We start from the raw sequence: 19,217 nt of genomic DNA on the forward strand, positions 1-19,217 counted from the left end.
TAAATGTTACAAAAAACATGTAAATATGAAATTTGTTTCATTCACACCTAAAGATGAATGAAAAAAAATTGTTAAAGATAAATCATGGTTGAAGATTTCATAATTCATGCATCAAAGGGTTAAAAAGACAAAAAAGTTTCTTTGTCTAAATAAACATAATTGAATTACTTCTAATCTGTTGTTAGATTTGATTGATGATCACATACTCCGTCTATAAGAGATTTCTATGTTTGATTTAGGTCAGCTGGATGGAAACTCAAGAACTCAACCCTTCAGTGTCTGGCGTTTTCTGCCCTCTGCTGGAGACAACTGGTTACTACAGCATTCATGAGCTAAACGTAAAATAAAACATACAACTTGAAAAATGACCACATTTCAAAAGAATTGCATTAACAACCATCGACTAGATACGAGGAAAGCCAGAAGGTCTTCACTTATACAAATTAACTACTAAAACTCCTTATGTTCTGGTTTTCTCTTCTAACACAGAGCAGCTGAGTATTTACCTTATTTTGCTAACAGTTTCAGCTGTATGGTAAAAACCCTGCAACTCTAGAACAGAACTAATGAAATTATTTAGCTACCAAAACTCAAATATATTTCATTTATCTGTTTCCAGCTGGATTAAATCAATGAGCTACAGCATGAGCTATGGGTTAAAGGGGCTTTCTTTCTCAGAACTTTATTGATCTGAATATGTCAGATCATACGCCTTCTGGTGGCCACAGGGCGACACTAAACGCATGCTAGATTTAGAAGGATTTTATTCACACAAAATTTCAGTTAAGTTAATAATAGGTAATATAAAATAAATATATTAAGTTTTAACATTTAACAGCATACATTTGTTGTCCAGAAAAGACAAAGATTGGTCTTTGATTGATCTACAAACCAAATTCAACGCTTGTCCTGTTATTTGTGAATATTTATGTTGATTACCTTTAACAGCTGTCCTTTATTAATTATATTTCCTTTTAGGTTCAAATCTACAAGGAATAATTGGTTCTGAGATTTTTATGTGTAAACTGTTATGTGATCATCTGACACAGCATCAGCCTCCACTAGTACTTTATTATTAAGTATTTGCTTTATATTTGACATATTTTTTTCTATATTTGACCAGCAGATATATGATTTTGAGATTTTCTGACAATAATTTGGAACTCATGCGGGCAAATGGAGCAAGACACCCCCGACTAAAGTCTATAATCCACTTCCATTTCCTGTTTGAAAAATGTGCCACTGTCGGTACAGGATCTGCTCGGGTGCAGGATCGACTCGGGGTCCTTCGACTGCCGATGACGTCACATTACTGTGAATCTACTCAACACGTTTTGGAAAGACATCAGCAGTTTTGTTAATAAGTTCTTGTTTGTTAACACCTACATGTTTTCCTTATAATTGTAATTTGTTAATAAAACACCATATTATCTTTGTAAAAAATGTGAAACTGCATAAAACCAACATCTGACTGACAAAAAATAAAACAGTTCTTATATGTGAAGCCATATCAGTTTGTATTAATGTGGAGTTTGTCTGTATATTTCCTTAGTTATCTAAATACATCATTTGACTCAAAATATTGCTTGGTGTCTTTCAATAAAGTTCTTAGGTTTTATTTTGCTCCATCTCATCAACATCAAGAGCTTTTGAGGGTCACCATTTATCATTAGCTTATATTTTGCATTTCCTTTAGAAATTCAAACATATTTTCTCCAAAAAGTGTTGATTTTTGGACTACAGGACTACAACCGCTAAGAGTACGACCGCAAATTTGTTCTGACCAATCAAAATCATAACGTGATAACGTCACTTCCGTAAGCTTCATGTTCAGCCAATCAACTACTTTGATGTCATCGGCAGTCGAAGGACCCCGAGCCTATCCTGCACCCGCACACACACACACACACACACACACACACACACACACACACACACACACACACACACACACACACACACACACACACACACACACACACACACACACACACACACAGTACCAGCTAACGACATAGGGTACCTCTTTAGCCAATAGCGATGGCAGATTTCAATTCAAATGTAGTGCAGATTTTTTACCTGAAGAGGGTAAAACACTGACTGTTTTAGGCAGCATATTTAGAATTTAACTAAGCTACATTAGAGTACACGATTAGGCACTCAATTAAATAGTTTATCAGCAAAGAAAAGTTGATTTGGGGGTGACTTGCTCTTTAAAGTTTTGGGTTACATTAATTCAATTTCATTTAAAACATCTATGTTATTACTATGTTTGGTATTTGTTTTATACTAGAAACATTTCTGTGATTTGAATGCATAAATAGTACTGTTGAACATCCATTAATAACTGCAAAGTCTGTTTTGAACCACCAGAGGGCGGCGCTGCACAACACTTTTTGATCACCTATCTGGTAATCTAGCTTTTAGTGGTGATGACGTTCTTCACTTATTTGTACCAAATAAAATTAAGATAATTTTGACTTTTTATGCCTACTTTTGTTGAGTTCTTTATATTAAAACCTTTAAAACTAATCAAAGCATCTGTTGACCATCTCAGTTTTTTTCACCAGTCACATTTTCTGGCACAGTTCACATGTGTGGACCAATACGCACAAACATATCAGACACCCCTGTATTCACCGGTATTTCTTGAATAGTTTTATATCTGTTTTCCCATTGCTGACATCAAAATAGATGTTCCCCCTAAGAATGTCTCATCTTTTTATTTATTAGCATAAACAATATTTTTTATCCTTTTCACATAATTTAGTTTCATTTCATGAGATTGTGCCCCCATTTATAGAACCTTGCCTATAAATAAAACTTTTAGAAGTTGTGTTTTCAGTAGATTCACTTCTACATCAGATTTTTACTGCTGGACACTGATTGGTTGTGTTTTTGGAGCAGCTAAAGCTTTTGGCTTTTGGGGTTTTGTTGGGTTCTTCTGTGAAGAGACCTAAAGAGTAAAAGGAACCTGCAGAAACCCCCAGATTGTAAATCACACTTTCCCCTCACCTCTGTTGATCTGCACAACACAGCAGAGCAGAACCGACAGATGAAACTGTGGATTTTTAAAGATGTTTATCCAAACTTAGAACTGCTGAGAGGAAAGAAAAACAGGAAGATGGAGTCTGCACCCATAGCCCAATCTTTTCCTATTTGTTGCGACCCATTAAACACTTTGCTTAAATCCTCTCGAGAGAAGTGGGGGTGGGGGTGGGGGGGGGAATAGAAGCAGGGATTAGAGAGAGACTAGGAAAGGGTAGAATTGCAGAAAGTTGGTGAAGGAGATTAGGAGAGGATAGGCTAGAGGAAAATTAAAAGGAGAGACTGGAGAGCCTCAAAATGAGGTGGCAGGAAGATGAAAGGATGAAAAGGGAGGGTTCTGTAAGGGGTTCTGGGAGGCAGGAAGCAGCAAAGAAAGTAAAAGATGATGAAGGAGTGATTGTGAGTCCTGGTGAAGGTGCTGGGGGAAGGGGAGGGGTCCTTTTACCTCTACTGTTTCTTCTGGTGAAAGTGAGGGACAATGGTTACAGTTCAGTTGGACACCCCCCCCCACCTCACCCCCCACCCCCACCCCCCACGTCCTTGCACCCCTTCCCCGTCTCACAATGACACCAAATGGATTCACAGCGTGGAACATGAATAGAAGAAGGAAGGAGGAGGAGGTGAAAAAGGTTCTCAAGAGGTACTCCCATAGAAACACAGTGAATGTTTAGAACTTTAAGGTGCAGTTTTTAGTGATGTACACGGAAAATAAAGTGATCTTTTACAGAATGACCTCCTCCCTAGGTATGCATGTTTACTGATGAAAATCCCACATTCCAGGTCTCAGCCAATTAGAATATTGTGAAAAGATTTGATGTTCTAGGTACAACGTGTCACACTCTAATCAGATAATTGATCCAAAACACCCGCAAAGGCTTCCTGAGCCTTTAGATGGTCTCTCGGTCTAAGTAACTTTTGCACCATTTTCTAATATACCGAGTTTCACCTGTAGAATGATGGCTTTTGTCTCCCCAGCAGGTTGTTGACGTAGAATAATGCTAAAAGTTTTAGTTTGAAAGTATAAATGAAAAAAAAAATCCCCATAAAATGATTTTTTGCATATTGAAATAAAACAAATCCCATTTCTGTGGCCCATGAGGAGTATTCACTTGGCCCTGGTCTGCAGAAGAGTGAAGCAGCTGCAATATAGCACGCTAATGAGCTGGAGTAGTATGATTAATACACCATCCACGTATCTGAGCTGTTGGGATAGTAGATGCACACACCCTTTTCTTCTTGACAGTTTTTCTTCCTCACGTTTTCAAATTTCTTGTTAGTTTATTGAACTTTTGCTACTCATGCATGGCAGGATACCCAGCCGCAAACACAAGGTCCATATGTTGACCCGTGGTGGCCTTGATTGCAGCCATCTGCCTGTCTTCTCTGTCCGACAGGGCAAGAGTGTGGGAGAATGTCTATAGGACACAATACACACACCCATACCAGCACACACACGCCTTTAACCCCTTCACAGCCACTGATCACCCTGGATGACCAGCCCATCTTGTGTTTTAACAACATAATAGCTCTTGTGTGTTTATTCCCACTTTTAGACAATTTGAGGAGACTGGTTTTATTTTAAACTAGATTTAACACAAATACAAACCAGTAAAAAGAAAACATTTGCACAAAGCAGGTTTGATTTGCCCAAGACCCGTTTCATGGTTTATCCTGAAAACGGCATGTTTAGAAGTGGTATGCAGAAGGTAGAGAGGAAAGGATGTTACTTTAGGTCTTTTTATCGTTGCACAAGATCTTAGCCACACACACACACACACACACACACACACACACACACACACACACACACACACACACACACACACACACACACACACACACACACACACTGGTGCGACCCAAAACAGAGAAACCAGCATGAGTAGTCAAACAAGAGCTAAGGTTTGCAAACAGCACGTCTGCCTTTAGAATACATGGAGTCACTGTTAAGGAGTAATAACAGACTCCAAAACATCTTGGGAGAACTTGTCATTAAATTCCTGGAAACACACAATGTTACGAGGTTAATTCTGTGTTTGATCAAGTCCAAGTGATGTTTTAATTCACTAGCACAGGCTTCAGCGTCATTTAGAACCAAAACCTACACATTTTTAAAGGGGAACTAGGCAGTTTAGGTTTGCTTTTACCACCCCCTAGTGTCTGTTTGTAGAATTGAAAGCAAAACCCATCCTTGCTGTGAATTTGTCTTTTAAAGAGACAATGTGTAGTTTTTACCATTAAATAAAATATACCCTTGTTGAAAAATATTGGCGGTTTCATACTATATAACCATATTAGTCTAAAATACATGGGAGCAGGTCTAAGTCTCTGGGTGACGCCATATTGGATGGCATGTTTCCTTCTACGGAAGCCCGTGAGGATGGAGTGCATTTACTGATTTGTAACAAATGGTTACAAAACTTTCAGCATTAATAAACATTCTTTTACACATTTACCTCTTCACTCATTGCAAGTGATAAAAGGGAATATGATGTTCTTGTTATTTTGCTGGAGGTTGCGCTCCCGAGGATTTTTGACCCTAATGGCCATCTGCTGGTAACGTCTTACTTTAACACAAAAATAATGCTTGCAATGATTTAGGTATCTACTGTCCCCATTGCTAAAGAAAATACACACTGCAGTTTAACTCAGCGGAAATGATCTCCCCAGCCTTCCTTTGTGTGCACAGGAGTGATGTATCACTACATTAAACAAATCAGCTGTGTTCATGATCTAAAACATGCAGGCAAGGTGTTGGGAGCGGACTGCAGCTCCAGGGGCCTCATTTATCAAAAGGTTCATACGAACGTTCCTATATTCCTTCCTACAAATGAAAGTTAGGATGTGTGTACTCCTGATTAACGAAACGTGCGGTGGCCTCTCATACGCACGTTCCTCCGCAATCATTTGGTGACAAATCCCACTGGTGCGTCTCCAGGTGCTTGTCTATTTACCGTCATTTACATACAGAAACACCCTCAATTATGCAATCACGCTACATCCTCAGCACGTGAGGGATTTCCCTGTTTATTTATTTTTCCAGAAAAAATAAGAAAAACTTTATCGACAGCAAGGTTGAGACACTAGCTGCCGAAGTGCAAAAAAAAATTTTTTTTTAAGTTACAGAGGTGGGCTGCGCAGTGACGCAGTGGTTAGAGCTGTTGCCTTGCAGCGAGAAGGTCCTGGATTCGCCTCCCAGCCTGGGATCTTTCTGCATGGAGTTTGCATGTTCTCCCTGTGCATGCGTGGGTTCTCTCCGAGTACTCCGGCTTCCTCCCACCATCCAAAAACATGACTGTTAGGTTGACTGGTCTGTCTAAATTGTCCTTAGGTGTGAGTGTGTGTGTGCATGATTGTTTTTCCTGTGTGTCTCTGTGTTGCCCTGCGATGGACTGACTCTCTGTCCAGGGTGTACCCCGCCTGATGGCCCGTTGACCACTGGAGATAGGCAGAGGGGGTTCTGGGAGGTTATCGTAGTTGTAAAATAAAATATGAACTGGAATCAGATTCACGGGGTTTATCAGTCGCGCCACAAAGGGTCCCAAATCACAGCAGAAGGATTTCTTCCTCATGGAGAACACGTTCTCTCCAGTGTGCACGCTCTCTTAAGTCTTCAAATAACACAGATTAGTCATGATATAATGTCAGATTCCTGTCGGTCACATGTGTCTTTTATTGGCTTTAGCACCTATAATGCACCAACATAATTACATAGTGGGTAAGTGTAATTTGTGGATGAGGAACACGTGTGGATGACTGAGACCTTCAGTACTACTGTTCCCCGTTCTTCCACTAGATGCTGTTCCTACGCATGGTCAGAGCTGGGGCCTCATTTATAGAGCTTGCTTACAAACAAAACGGGGTTGGAAAACTGCGTAAGCAACTTTCCATGCAAACTTTGGGATTTATAAAAGAAAATGTAGTGGAAAAATGTGCGCAACTTTAAGTTGACTAAGGACCTGGCTTACACACATTTTGGACATGGAGAGCACCTGCAGTGCTGCTGCTGAGGATACAATTATGACTTCCAGCAGCATTATCTCTTGTACCGCTTCGTGTACACACACAACCGGTCCGAGTACTGCTGAGATCCTAACGGCGAGCGGTGGGAGATCAGAGGTGCCAGGGCCTCTGCCAGTGGCAGACACACTCTGGCAGTGGCAAGACATCTTTTTTGCCTCTACCGTCAGATTCTCTCTGAAGAACTCACAACATTGACGGCTTCAGCAACGCTGTGCCACTCTGTGGATTTTCTCTTGTTTTGCAAAATCACTTCTTTTCATTTTTCCGCCTCACCCACAGGTACCCCAACTTCTGCTTCGGTGAAATTGTGCTTCCTTGATTTGCGGTCACCATGGTTAATGGTGGAATGCTGCAACGAGCTGGCTTTTAAGCATGAGATCGACAAGACACTTTGCAATGACCATTTATGACAGATAGTGGGCGTGTTGAGATCAAAAAACACCTGAGAACCTTTCTAGGAAGTTTGTGATTTATGAAGCGGAGATTGCGTGCAGCTGTGCGTACTCCATGTTTGATAGATCACAAACCTACTTGGCTAAGTACATTTTTTTGCTGAGCCTAAGTACGGTTTTAGTAAGGATTCTACGCAATGTTTCATAAATGAGACCCCTGTTTTTAATGTCCATGCACAAGTACTAATTGGTAAACACCACACAATGCATAAATTCGTGCCTGTGCATGAAATACACTCAGAACTGCGTAAGTACGGTTGATAAATGAGGCCACAGATATGTCAGCTCAATTTTCTAAGTCCTAACAGTGGCTGCCAGTCTGAAGTTGCAATGTTCTGCCACAGGGGGCGATATAGGGGCTGGTGGCCTTTCATTAACCCTGTAAAAGCTCATTTTAGTATATAGTGGCTGGAGAAAATTATTTAATATTAAATATTTGCAAAGTATAATTTAAAAGTTACAAAAAAAGATAGAAAATAAGCCATCATCCTACACAGCTGATCGTTAAACCATTCCACGTGCAGAATCAGTTCAAATGGAGAGTTCATACTGAGGAAATGAAAACCAACTTCCTGCTTCCTTCCTTCCTGCACCTACGAACACAGATAGTACATAACACAAACTGACACACTTTACACAAATCACAGAGCCGCTTTAAAAAAATGAAACCTTTATTTCAAGTACAAACACAGAAGAAACCCAAATATATTAAACTCGATACAAGCGTTAACTGAGAAGTCTTCTATAAATACGTTAAAATAAATTAAAGAAATTAATTTACTAAAGATGATCACCTCGTCACTAAACAGGTGTCAAACGTGTTGATGAAAAGGCAGTTTTAAATAGAACGTACAGGAGGTCTGGCCCTCTAACCAACTACATGACACACACACACACACACACACACACACACACACACACACACACACACACACACACACACACACACACACACTAACATTTCCTAAAACACTACTACTAAATCGTACAATATGCTGGAACTAGTCTTCAGGAAGGTGGAGGAGATGGACGTCTAAACAAAACGAAGCTTTAACAGCAAGTAGTAATACTGAATGATGACATGTGAGGATCAGAGGAAAAAAAAACATTGAGATGTCAGAAACCATCTGTGGATCAAAGAGAGCTGGTAACATTTGTTGACAAACAACTCAGCAACAGAAACAAAGGATTTTAAACGTCATGTCAACGTTTAGGCTTTTGTCTCTTTAAATCCTCACCATCTACTGATTTCTGACGTCTTGCTGCAGCCGGCAGGCAAAACCATCGACGCTCTCCTAAAAGCGTCAACAAAAGAAGAGTCTCACCTTTGTTCACAACTCTTAACTAATCACAATATTGGTTCGACAATGCGACAGGATCTGATTAAAAAAAATAATAAAAATTGTTCAGGCACATCGCGTAAAAACCTGTCAGGTTCAAGGCCCAGTGATGGAAATATAACCCCCATACTGCAAATTGTGGATGAAAAGAACAATTTCACAAGCTTATAAACAATACTGAGAACAATAATTGGAGGAACTCCTAACTGTCGGCCACCACGAGTGCGTTTCACGAGTCTGAGCTACAAAAATATCATCTTTGGCTTCATCGCAGACTAAAGTCACTCGGGGTTTGTGAAAGACGCAGTTCGGGTTCGACACCAATAGCTCACTGTGATTTGGATTATAAATATATATATATATATATATATATATAATGTTGTGTTTAATCCCCTCTGGTCACCATTTAGATAAAGGATAAAATACATTTTTGTCAGTGTAAAACATCTCGATATGTCATCTGTTTTGGTGGCAACACTTTTAATATCTGAATCACTGGTTTGCAGACAGAACAGGAATAACTTAACTGTGCAGATCTAACAGCCTTTAGTCCCTCAGTAAGTCCTCGTTAACTTTAATGCTACACAGGTGCAAAGAACATCGTCTGTGTAGACCGTGTGAAAGAGCGCTGCACATAACTGTACGAACACATGCACGGACTTTAAAATGTTCTGCAGCCTAAAGAGAGACGCCAGCAGCATCTTCAGGAACCGACAACTGACTGAACACCGCCAGACGTTTGCCGCTGCTATCATTATTCCCCCCGGGAGAATCGGAACCGCTCAGTGAGCTAGCAGAGCTGCCTCCATCCTGGTCCTGGTCTGACAGAGAGGTGTAGGACAACGAGCGTGCCCCAAGTGGCCCCGAGAGGACCTCGGCAATGCCAGGACTCTGCCTGAGAGAAGGTGAGCCACTTGGGGAGAGCGCGCATGGGGAATAGCCAGAATCAGGAGAGGGCAGGAACGGGGACCGCGGGTCAGTTGGGGCACTCTGGCTCATAGAAGGCTGGCACTGATGGGCAGGAGAAGCCTCGAAGGCAGAATCCATGTCCATGAAGGTGTTGGAGAGAAGGTCAGTGATGTCAGCGCAGGACGGCGAGGCCAGTGAGCCACAGGTGAATGAGCCAGCGGCAGGAGGAGCCGAGACGGGCTGGAGGGCGTGCTGAGGGACAGAGGGGAAACCAGCAAAGCTGAAACTCTGCCTGATGAGGGGGGGTCTGTGTGAGCGCGTTGACGACGGGAGCTGGTGAGGAATGATGAGTGATGAGCGAGAAGAGGCGTGCTTATTTTCCTCCTCGTTGTTGTGGATAAAGTGACAACGGATCCCGTACGGGCAGAAACCAATGGTGTGGAAGGTGCGACACGGCTCAGTTTTATACTTGGGGTGTCTGTTCAGGTCACGCAGCTCTTCTGACCCATGGGCAAACTGGCACTTCCCGCCATATTTGCACAACCCATTCTCTGTGAAAGAGCGACACAGTTCAGTTTTGTAGCGCGAGGAGGAGGAGCCAGAGACCGATGATGTGGGAGATACAGCGTTGAAAACAGAGGGGCCCATCTCATCCAGGTGAGTCTTTTCAGTCCTGGACCAGCCTAGACTTGCTGCTGGCATGCAGCTCGTCTCCACCATGCTGACAGAGCGCTGGGAAAGAAAGCTCATCTTTCCCCACTGGGAGGAATTACCACGCTGGGAGGGCAGGGGGCCCTCAGACTGCTGCGCCCATTGGCTGGACGTCAGAAAGAGACTTTCTGGAGAATCCGTGGGGAGGCTTGAGAGAGAAAATGAGGCGCTTTTACACGGCTGACTGAAGAAACCTGGTGTTCTCATCTCCAGGCTGAGGGGCGGAGCTGCTCTGTGCTGCTCCTTGAGGTCCAGACTCAGTAGATGCTGTAAAAGAATAAAAGAAAATTGAATACCTATATGTATAATTTAGTTTAATTTTAAATGTCTGACACATTGTTGTTTTTCTCTGACTCTCTTCTTATTCTTGTCTTAAATACTTTCAGCACCACTTAATTCAAAAATACCATATTAATCCCAGAGGGAAACTGATTGCTGTAGTAGTTCAAAATAATAATAATAATCAAGTCGTCAAAGAGTTGTTGTATATTACAATGGCTGTTGGCAGGAAGGATCTCCAGTAGCGGTGAGTGTTGCAGCGAAACTGAAGAAGCCTCTGACTGAAGACACTCTTCCGTTGTCGGACAGTCTTGTGAAGAGAATGCTCAGGGTTGTCCATCATTTTCTTGATTCTCTGGAGAATCCTTCTTTGCATTATCTCCTCCAGTGGTTCCACAGTCGTCCACAGAACAGAACCAGCCTTTTTATTAGGCTGTTGAGCCTTTTCAGGCCCATGCTTCTGATGCTACTACCCCAACAGACGATGGCTGAAGAGATTACACTCTCAATAACAGACTTGTAGAAGATCTGCAGCATCTTGCTACAGACACTGAAGGACCTAAGCGTCCTCAAGAAGTGCAGTCTGCTGTGCTCCTTCTTGTAAAACGGTTTCACTGTTCTTTCTCCAGTCCAGTCAGTTGTCCAGGTGAACTCCAAAGTATTTGTATTCCTCAACCACCTCCACTTCTTCTGCCATGATGGAAACAGTGTTTGACTCCACCCTGTTTCTTCTGAAGTCTAAAATCATCTCCTTTGTTTTGTTCACATTCAAGTTCAGATGATTGTTTCCACACCATGCCACAAAGCGCTGCACCAGCTCTCTGTACTCAGCTTCCTGTCCATCTCTGATACACCCGACAACTGCAGAGTCATCTGAGTATTTCTGTAGATGACTGGTGTCTGATTTGTACTGGAAGTCTGAGGTGTACAGGGTGAAAAGGAATAGTGAGTACAGTCCCCTGTGGTGCTCCAAGAGCCCAATCTCAGTTTTCCCAATGTTACCAAAATCTCCCCTTCCATATTGGCTCTGGTGTTGATTTAGTGTCAGCCTTCACTGGCCTGGAAAACTGGTGCTGCAGGAGCTTCAACTCGTCGCCCGAAATAACATTTATAAATATAATCCTGCTTGCAACAATGTTTATAATTACCAGACAGTGTTGTCACCAGTATTCAATAACAGGCAGCTGCTACTGTTTTTGTTTGCAACATGTGTATAAACAGACTGGAGATATGATACTGGTTTTTGGGGAAAATGACACAAACACAGAAGTCAGTCTGTCTGAAGGCTACGACATTAAGAAGGGTTAAACAATATACTTGTTAAACAGCATCAATACAGTTGTTCTTTTGGTTATGTTTCCAAGTTCATCAGCTCTTAACTGGTGAACAGCTATTTATGGGGGATTTAGTAACCCAGCTGTAGGCAAAATCAGCAATGGTTCCAACTTGAGGTATTAATATGATATATCGGCCTTCTCAATGTGTGTTTAAGAGTAAACATTTCTGACCTAAACCTCCCAACTTCTCTAAAGTTTGTTAAATGGAAATTAACACCCAGGACGTGCAAAGTTATTCACTTATTCACCCAAATAACCAGTAATATCAACACTTTATAGAGAACCAACTGTAAAGGGAGAATTTAAAGGTGCCATGTTGTGGAGGGGGTTTGCTTTCTAGTTTAGTTTCAGGACAGAAGCTGAAGCTTGCGCAAATTGGTTAAAAACTAACTTTCTTGACCTTGCAGCTTAAGATAAAAAGCTGCAGTGTGTTGCAGCTAAACTCGTTGCTACGCGCAGCTGCTTGACAACTTTGTAGTATCAAGCGGAAAAGTTGTTTTGGTTCAAATTCTCCCTTTTCTACACGATTTAACCGCAACTTTAAACGAAGATAAGGACTAACAAGTGGAAGTAACGCCGTTTCCGTTTTGAGTTGGCATAATAACTAAATTTGTGCAAAATAAACTTGTTTGTTAGAGAGCTCGATAGGCCGCCATAACACAGACGTTTTAGCGTCGGGTTCATGTTAGCTATGTGAAACGCGGTAAAGACGAGCAGATACGACCAAATACTAACTTTAATGTTCGATAACCAAGGCAGAAAATCTGTAAACACACGGCAGCTAACAGTTTTCAGCTAGCAGGCTAGCAGCGCCACCCTCCCGAGAGTAGCGAGCTAACTTCTGCTCCGCTCAACTTTCTTTAGCACTTTTCCGTTTTTACCTTGCACATCATCTCTTCTAGGTCAGGGTACTCGTTGAAAGGGTGAGATGGCATCTTATACGATTGTTCTGACGATATATCCGATCCCGTGTTTGCTCCCTTCTACCCCTTTTGCGGTGGAGGGGTGCAATGTGCTGGCATGAGTTTGGTCAGAAGTTTCTAGCTGTGAGTGCACGCGCTGCTAAACAAGCCCAAGACGGAGGAAGAGGTGGGTGGAGACCACGTGTGGATTTTAAAACCTAACAGCACTCTTGGCCACGCCCACACCGCCATCGAGAAGTTAGCAAGAAAAAAAAACCACAAATAAATTTGAAAAGTTTTATTATTCGAGCTGTTTGATTTCCAGCCTTTAAAGGAGACATAACATGCTTTTAAGTTATTCCTTTTTACATCTAAATCATTCAGTTGGGGGTCTAAATACAGTGGAACTGCAGTTCTTTGGTCTGATTTCCTCATTATTGTTGCTCTACAGACCCTCATCTACCCCTGTTCTGAGGAGAGTCTTGAGAACGAGCCGTTTTGGGTACTGTCTCTTTAAACTGGAGGAGGAGCTGTAAACTCCGCCCCCCTCCATAGTGCAGACCTGTACTCTCCTCCCCCAGCCGGACTTTGTAGTTCTATAGAGAAATCATTATTTAGCATAGCAGATTTAGCATAGCATATTAGCATTTTTAAAACATGTGGGGAGGGTAGTTCATCAAGCTGTTTCAAGGCTGCTAACTCTCTCATGCATTTGTCTGTAGTCACACACACACACACCCGTCACTGCCGACGGAGGGACCAGCTAGCAGGCACGTGCGCGCGCGCGCGCGCACACACACACACACACACAAGGAATGCTGCTTGCTTATTTATTTCTATAAAAAATGTTTTAAAAAATGATACAGCTCATTAAAACACCATTAAAAGAATACATTTTATTAAGATCTCTATCTATATATATACATACATATAATTATAAATAATTTTATAAGTAGTCTTATTTTATATTGGGTGTCTTAATGGCTGAAAATGGATAAAAAGCAGTTACATTTTAATTTAAAGATTTGAGATTCGAGTCAAAAATAAAGAACATTCCTCCAAATGTTCTTTAATGTGATCATTATAATTCTAATGCTTACAACTTTGTTTTTATTGTCTGCAATGCGTAGCCTATATCTTTATTAAATGTGTTTAGCTGAAAAGTGGTAATTCTCTCTAATGTGTACAGAGAGGTGGAAATCAGTGCTGCAGTGAAATTCCCAGGATCAGTCTGCTTTGCTAACAAATATAGTTAAATCTTACCTGCATTCTAAATAAATACCGTTAGGTGAAAACATCAGTAGGCATTGAGTTATTGATACAATCCCTAACAGCCAGAATGGAAGAAGAGCATGCTGGGTCATCCTGAATCTGAGCCTGTTCTGTGTATTTACCTACAGGATGCAATAAATGTCTACAAGGCTGAGTTTGGACCATTACATCTAAAAGAAAACATACAATCAGTGATTTTTTTAAATTGTTTACATTAATATACAAATGTTCTAAGTATTAACCTCACAGCAAATAAGTAGAACAATATAATAAACAGGCTTTAGTAGTTAAACAGGCGTTGTGCACACAGGTGCTTTGTGTCTCGGTGCTGGTGGTATCTAGGTCTCAGAGTTCCTGTCCTCCTGCCGTCTTCTGTTGTCCTCAGGATATGGATTGATGTTTCCTGATGATGAGGGAGGGGCAGTATGTGGGCTTCAAACTGGTCCTGGATAACAGTGGGAGACCTCCGTTGTCTGAATACTGAGACCAGAGAGTTGGTGAGATGCAGATCTTCTCTACCTCATCTAGAAACGGAGTTGGTTCAGGGAAAACTTTTCCAAAGACCAGTTCCATGATGTCATCGCCATATTCTGCAATGATAGACGATAACTTTAATGACATATTTTGTTTACAAGCAGCTTTAGGAAAGTTGTTTCTTTAGCTTTCATGTTTATAGTCACGTTTGTGTTTGTTCACAAGTTCACTTTGCTGCAGTGACTTCATATTCTTACAAATGTAATAAAATAGTGACACTAAAATTATACAAATGATTCCTTATGAAAGGAAGCTCATTAGAGAGCAGTGCAGACATAATTACTACATGCTGCAGCTGTTTTTACAGGCTAGCTGCTGCTGAATTTGGGGAAAGTTATTCTGCACACATCCAGATCAGATGGTCGATTACAGAAAATAATGTAATTCAATAATTTCTAAACAGACTAAACAAGTAAAACATCAAATAAATCACTCTGCTGTCATCAGACGGAGTGATTCAGGGGGTGAGGTGTTCTTAATGATGAGGGTGGCTGAGGTGTGTCATCACTCACTTTGGTCTGGTCCAGACCATCTCTTTACTGGTGGGTCTCCTTCCTCAGTAGGTGACGTGAAATGCCAACATCTGAACGTTCTGTGTTCCTTAGAGGAGAAGAAAAGTAACATTAGCAAGCTGGCTAAATTATTTTTTACTAGCATCTCGGAGAAGCAGATCTTCACTTACCTAAACATCAGACCAGTTTGTCCCAGCTGAGCTCATCAGGGCTTTAGTCTGACAGCCTGTCAGTGAAACACGGCTCCAGTCTTCTGGATGTTGACTCTAAAAAGCAAAGGAGCATTTTTACTTTTGTTTTACAGCCGATTTTATCAGCTTTCCGACGCTCACGCTCATACAGACGGTGAGCTTTGCTGCGTTTGACTGATAAAGTTAGTTTTTATATCTGCAGTGAGACAAAAAACTAACCTCACTCCACTCAGAGATTGTTCTTTAAAACTATTAAATCCACTGTGTTGACGCACTTTAATGACTTTGTCACGCTGCATTTTAGCTGATATGGGACTTTATTTACTGGATGCTAAGATTACATCACACTCATGTAGAATAACACACAGGCTCTCTGCTGCTACAATCAGTGGGAGGTTATCATCTGGTGTAAAAGAAGGCGTTGATCAGAAATCACGTTTTATTCCACGAAAATCAGCCAAATCCACATTGATCTGGGTGCTAACTTTACTAGCATACTGTGCTAGCGATAGCAAGCCGGATGCTAACGCTTTAGTGCTGCTAATGCCCGTAAATCTAAAGTAAAGTTTGTCGACATTTTAGAGTGATATGAAGCTTACCGCTCTGCTGCTGTGTCCCGGTGCTGCCACATTCAGATGCAAATGACTCCTTTTAGATAGATGAAGCCCTCAGTACTTACTAGCCTGGAGACAGGAACGAACGAACCACGCGCGCGCGCGCACACACACACACACACACACAAACACAAACACACTACTTTTTCTTCTGTGTTTTTTTAGCAGTAGTGTCATCAGCTCCTGGGTTTAAATACTGCCACACCACCCTTCCTTAAAACGAGGAACAGTTTTGAGCTGTGTGTGGCTAAAATAACCAGACATTCTGCATTTTTCCAATAGGACTACAAAAAATCTTAGCGAGAAGAAAAAATGGCGGATTGGCTCTGTGTTTAGCCGAGGGCCATTACCATATTTGGTAGTTATCCTGACTAAATTAATTACTGACGTAATGGATAATGTAAAAACTGAACGGGTGGACAAATATGCCCAAAACTTAATTATTAAATATCTAAATAGCAACTCCAGTGAATAATATAAGCCTTTTTGCTCACTTAGACACTTAAAATGTGAAACACACTGTGTTAATGGATAAAAAAGTGGGTTTTTCATGTTATGTCTCCTTTAAATACTGCTATAGACACGTGCAGGCTAGTGAAAGTGCAGGAGATAGAGGACAATCAAATAAATGAAAGAACATTTGTTTTAGATCTACAAACAATGGAATATAAAGATGACCTGAGTTAATTCACAATTAACTTTTTATCCATTCAATTCAGTTTTATTTATATAGCGCTAAATCACAACAAGGGTCGTCTCAAGACACTAAAGTAAACCTAAATTACCTATATTAAGTTCATTTCATTTAGCCAATTTGTAAATTTAGCAGATTGCATGAGTCACTTTACAGCAATCCTCATACAAAGTAAGCATGTAGCGACAGTGGAGAGGAAAACTCCCTTTAAACAGGAAAAAAAAAACAACAGAACCTGACTCTGTATGACCAGGTATCTGTCATGACTCACTGGGGCTTGAGAAGACAGAGCAGACATAAAAAAAGAAAATATACTCAAGCCAACCTAGCATTGTTTTTTTATAAAGTAACTCTCCCTCTTATTAATTATGAATAACTGAATTAACAGGATTTAGAACATTGGAATAGTTTTCACTAGCCTCATCTGGGCCTGATTAGCACCAGACTTGTCGAATTAATAAATTACTTCAATACCACCTGTCTGACAACATGAAGTAGGCTAAAATATCTCAAAAAGCAATGCATAATGTTCTAAAGACAGAAAGAACCCAGAGCAACATCTCAGAGAAATCAGGATTCAACAATAAGGAAGAGATGGGAGGAAAACATTGCATCATTGAAGATCTTCTTTTTCCCTTTTTCTTCTGTCAGTAATACATTTTATTTGGAATAAAGGGATACATTACTTACTGTTAACAATCACAATAAGGCAAATAGTGGATGGGATGGGAAGAAGTTCATTTTTTCCATGGTGAAAATACAGCTCACACTTTCCAAAAATGATCTAAAAAGAGACAAAGGGAGAACTTTTGGAAGGTGTGAGGTCAGTGACATCTGGTGTAAAACTAACACTGCATTTAAAAAAAGGAAGAAAGTAACACATCTTCACAAATGCTGGAAGCAAGAACTTATTAAGTTGAAGCCATCAGAAGTAAATTTGTCATCTCTGGTTAATGTTTTCTCTTGTGTGAACAAAATAGTCTAAAACATAAAAATACACATAATTTTTTCCTGCCAGATTCAGATTTTTATTCATTGATGTAGTTCTTGTCTTGCTGCAATGTCTGTAAATCTGGAAGAGGGTCTCAATGATGTTTGGCTGCAGGACTTTTAAGATTGTTATAACAAAGAAAGGATGAAGAGATATCCTACGGGTAATAGCAAAGACAACATAAGGAAAAGGTTTGACAACTGGGAGGTAAGAGACAAGCAAACAAACACTAGCGTGCAGATTAACACCAGCAAGAAAACCCATGGGGCAGAAATAAAAAAGCAGAAAGCAGGACTGAACATATGGTAGGGACAGACAGCGTTGGAGACAGCCTGACACCATGAGGCAGACAAGGAGGAGCGATGATTTCAAAGCTACAGGCAGATGTGTGAAAAATTCCACTGCAGAGCTGAGCCATGGGAATATCTGACAGTCCTCACATACACAAACACTGGTTCCCCTATCTGTCTCTGCATGTGCATACGGTCTTTTAGTGTAATCTGCAATGGAGCCTGCAAAACCCTAACAAACACCCTTTCCCATTAGTGGTGAGACATCTGGTCCTCACAAAGGTAGCAGCCTGCAGGACACATTTGCACAGGTTTGCTGCTGAGGATTTTTTAAAACCCTTAAAGAGCAAGTCACCCCCAAATCAACTTATTTTTCTGATAAACTATATAAATATGTGTCTAATCGTGCTGCAGACACGTGTAGTCAATAGTTTTGCACTTGGGTGCATTTTAGTTAAAAAATTAATTTTCTGCCTAAAACTGTCAGTGTTGTGCCATTGTCAGGTAAAACCTCTGCACTGTATTTGAATTTAAATCTGCAACCGCTATTGGCTAAGAGGTATGCTATGATGTAAACTGGTACATTATGATGTCACAATGCTGTGGTGAGCCTGTGTGTGTGTATTTGTTAGCGGCTCCACCCTCTTGGTCTGCCAGGCAACAGCATTTGCTGCATTTTTTAAACATGAAGTGAGAGTGGAGTTAGACTCTGGTAGGGGGTGACTTGCTCTTTAATGTTTTGACTACCGCTTCGAGTTTGTTACGAACGCTCCCACCTCTCTTCTTCTTTTTCTGCTTTCTCTTCTTCTTATTTGTGGTCTTATGGCACTTGGCAAACAACAATTTGGTGTATTACTGCCTCCAACAGGATTGGAGTGGAATGACTACCAATCACTTCCTGTTTGTGCATCAGCGTCTTAAAGGAATAGTCCACTGTGGCATTAACAGAGGGGTACCAGCAGCCAGAGCTAGGGGGCCCCCAACATAAGGGGGCCCCAGGCGGCTGCCAACTTATGCCCAATGGTAAAACCGTAACTGTTTCTTCTATTAATCATAATGAAATTATGATCACTAAAGCTCACACATACTGACATAGCCTTAGAGCACTGTGATTTTGC

At 41.0% G+C, this 19,217-nt stretch overlaps 1 protein-coding gene across 1 annotated transcript; it reads right to left on the reverse strand.

The window, feature by feature from the left end:
- Positions 1–9,318: 9,318 nt before the first annotated feature.
- On the reverse strand, positions 9,319–13,173 carry zgc:114130 (mRNA decay activator protein ZFP36L1). The gene is made up of 2 exons (XM_015951656.3): positions 12,981–13,173; positions 9,319–10,750 (listed from the first exon to the last, which is right to left on the reverse strand). The coding sequence occupies exons 1-2, from the start codon at positions 13,032–13,034 to the stop codon at positions 9,542–9,544; spliced, it is 1,263 nt and encodes a 420-aa protein (XP_015807142.1). The 5' UTR covers positions 13,035–13,173; the 3' UTR covers positions 9,319–9,541.
- Between the last annotated feature and the right edge of the window lie 6,044 nt (positions 13,174–19,217).

The sequence above is a fragment of the Nothobranchius furzeri genome, chromosome 13 (genome assembly GCF_043380555.1).
Source record: "Nothobranchius furzeri strain GRZ-AD chromosome 13, NfurGRZ-RIMD1, whole genome shotgun sequence".
Lineage (NCBI taxonomy): Eukaryota > Metazoa > Chordata > Actinopteri > Cyprinodontiformes > Nothobranchiidae > Nothobranchius > Nothobranchius furzeri.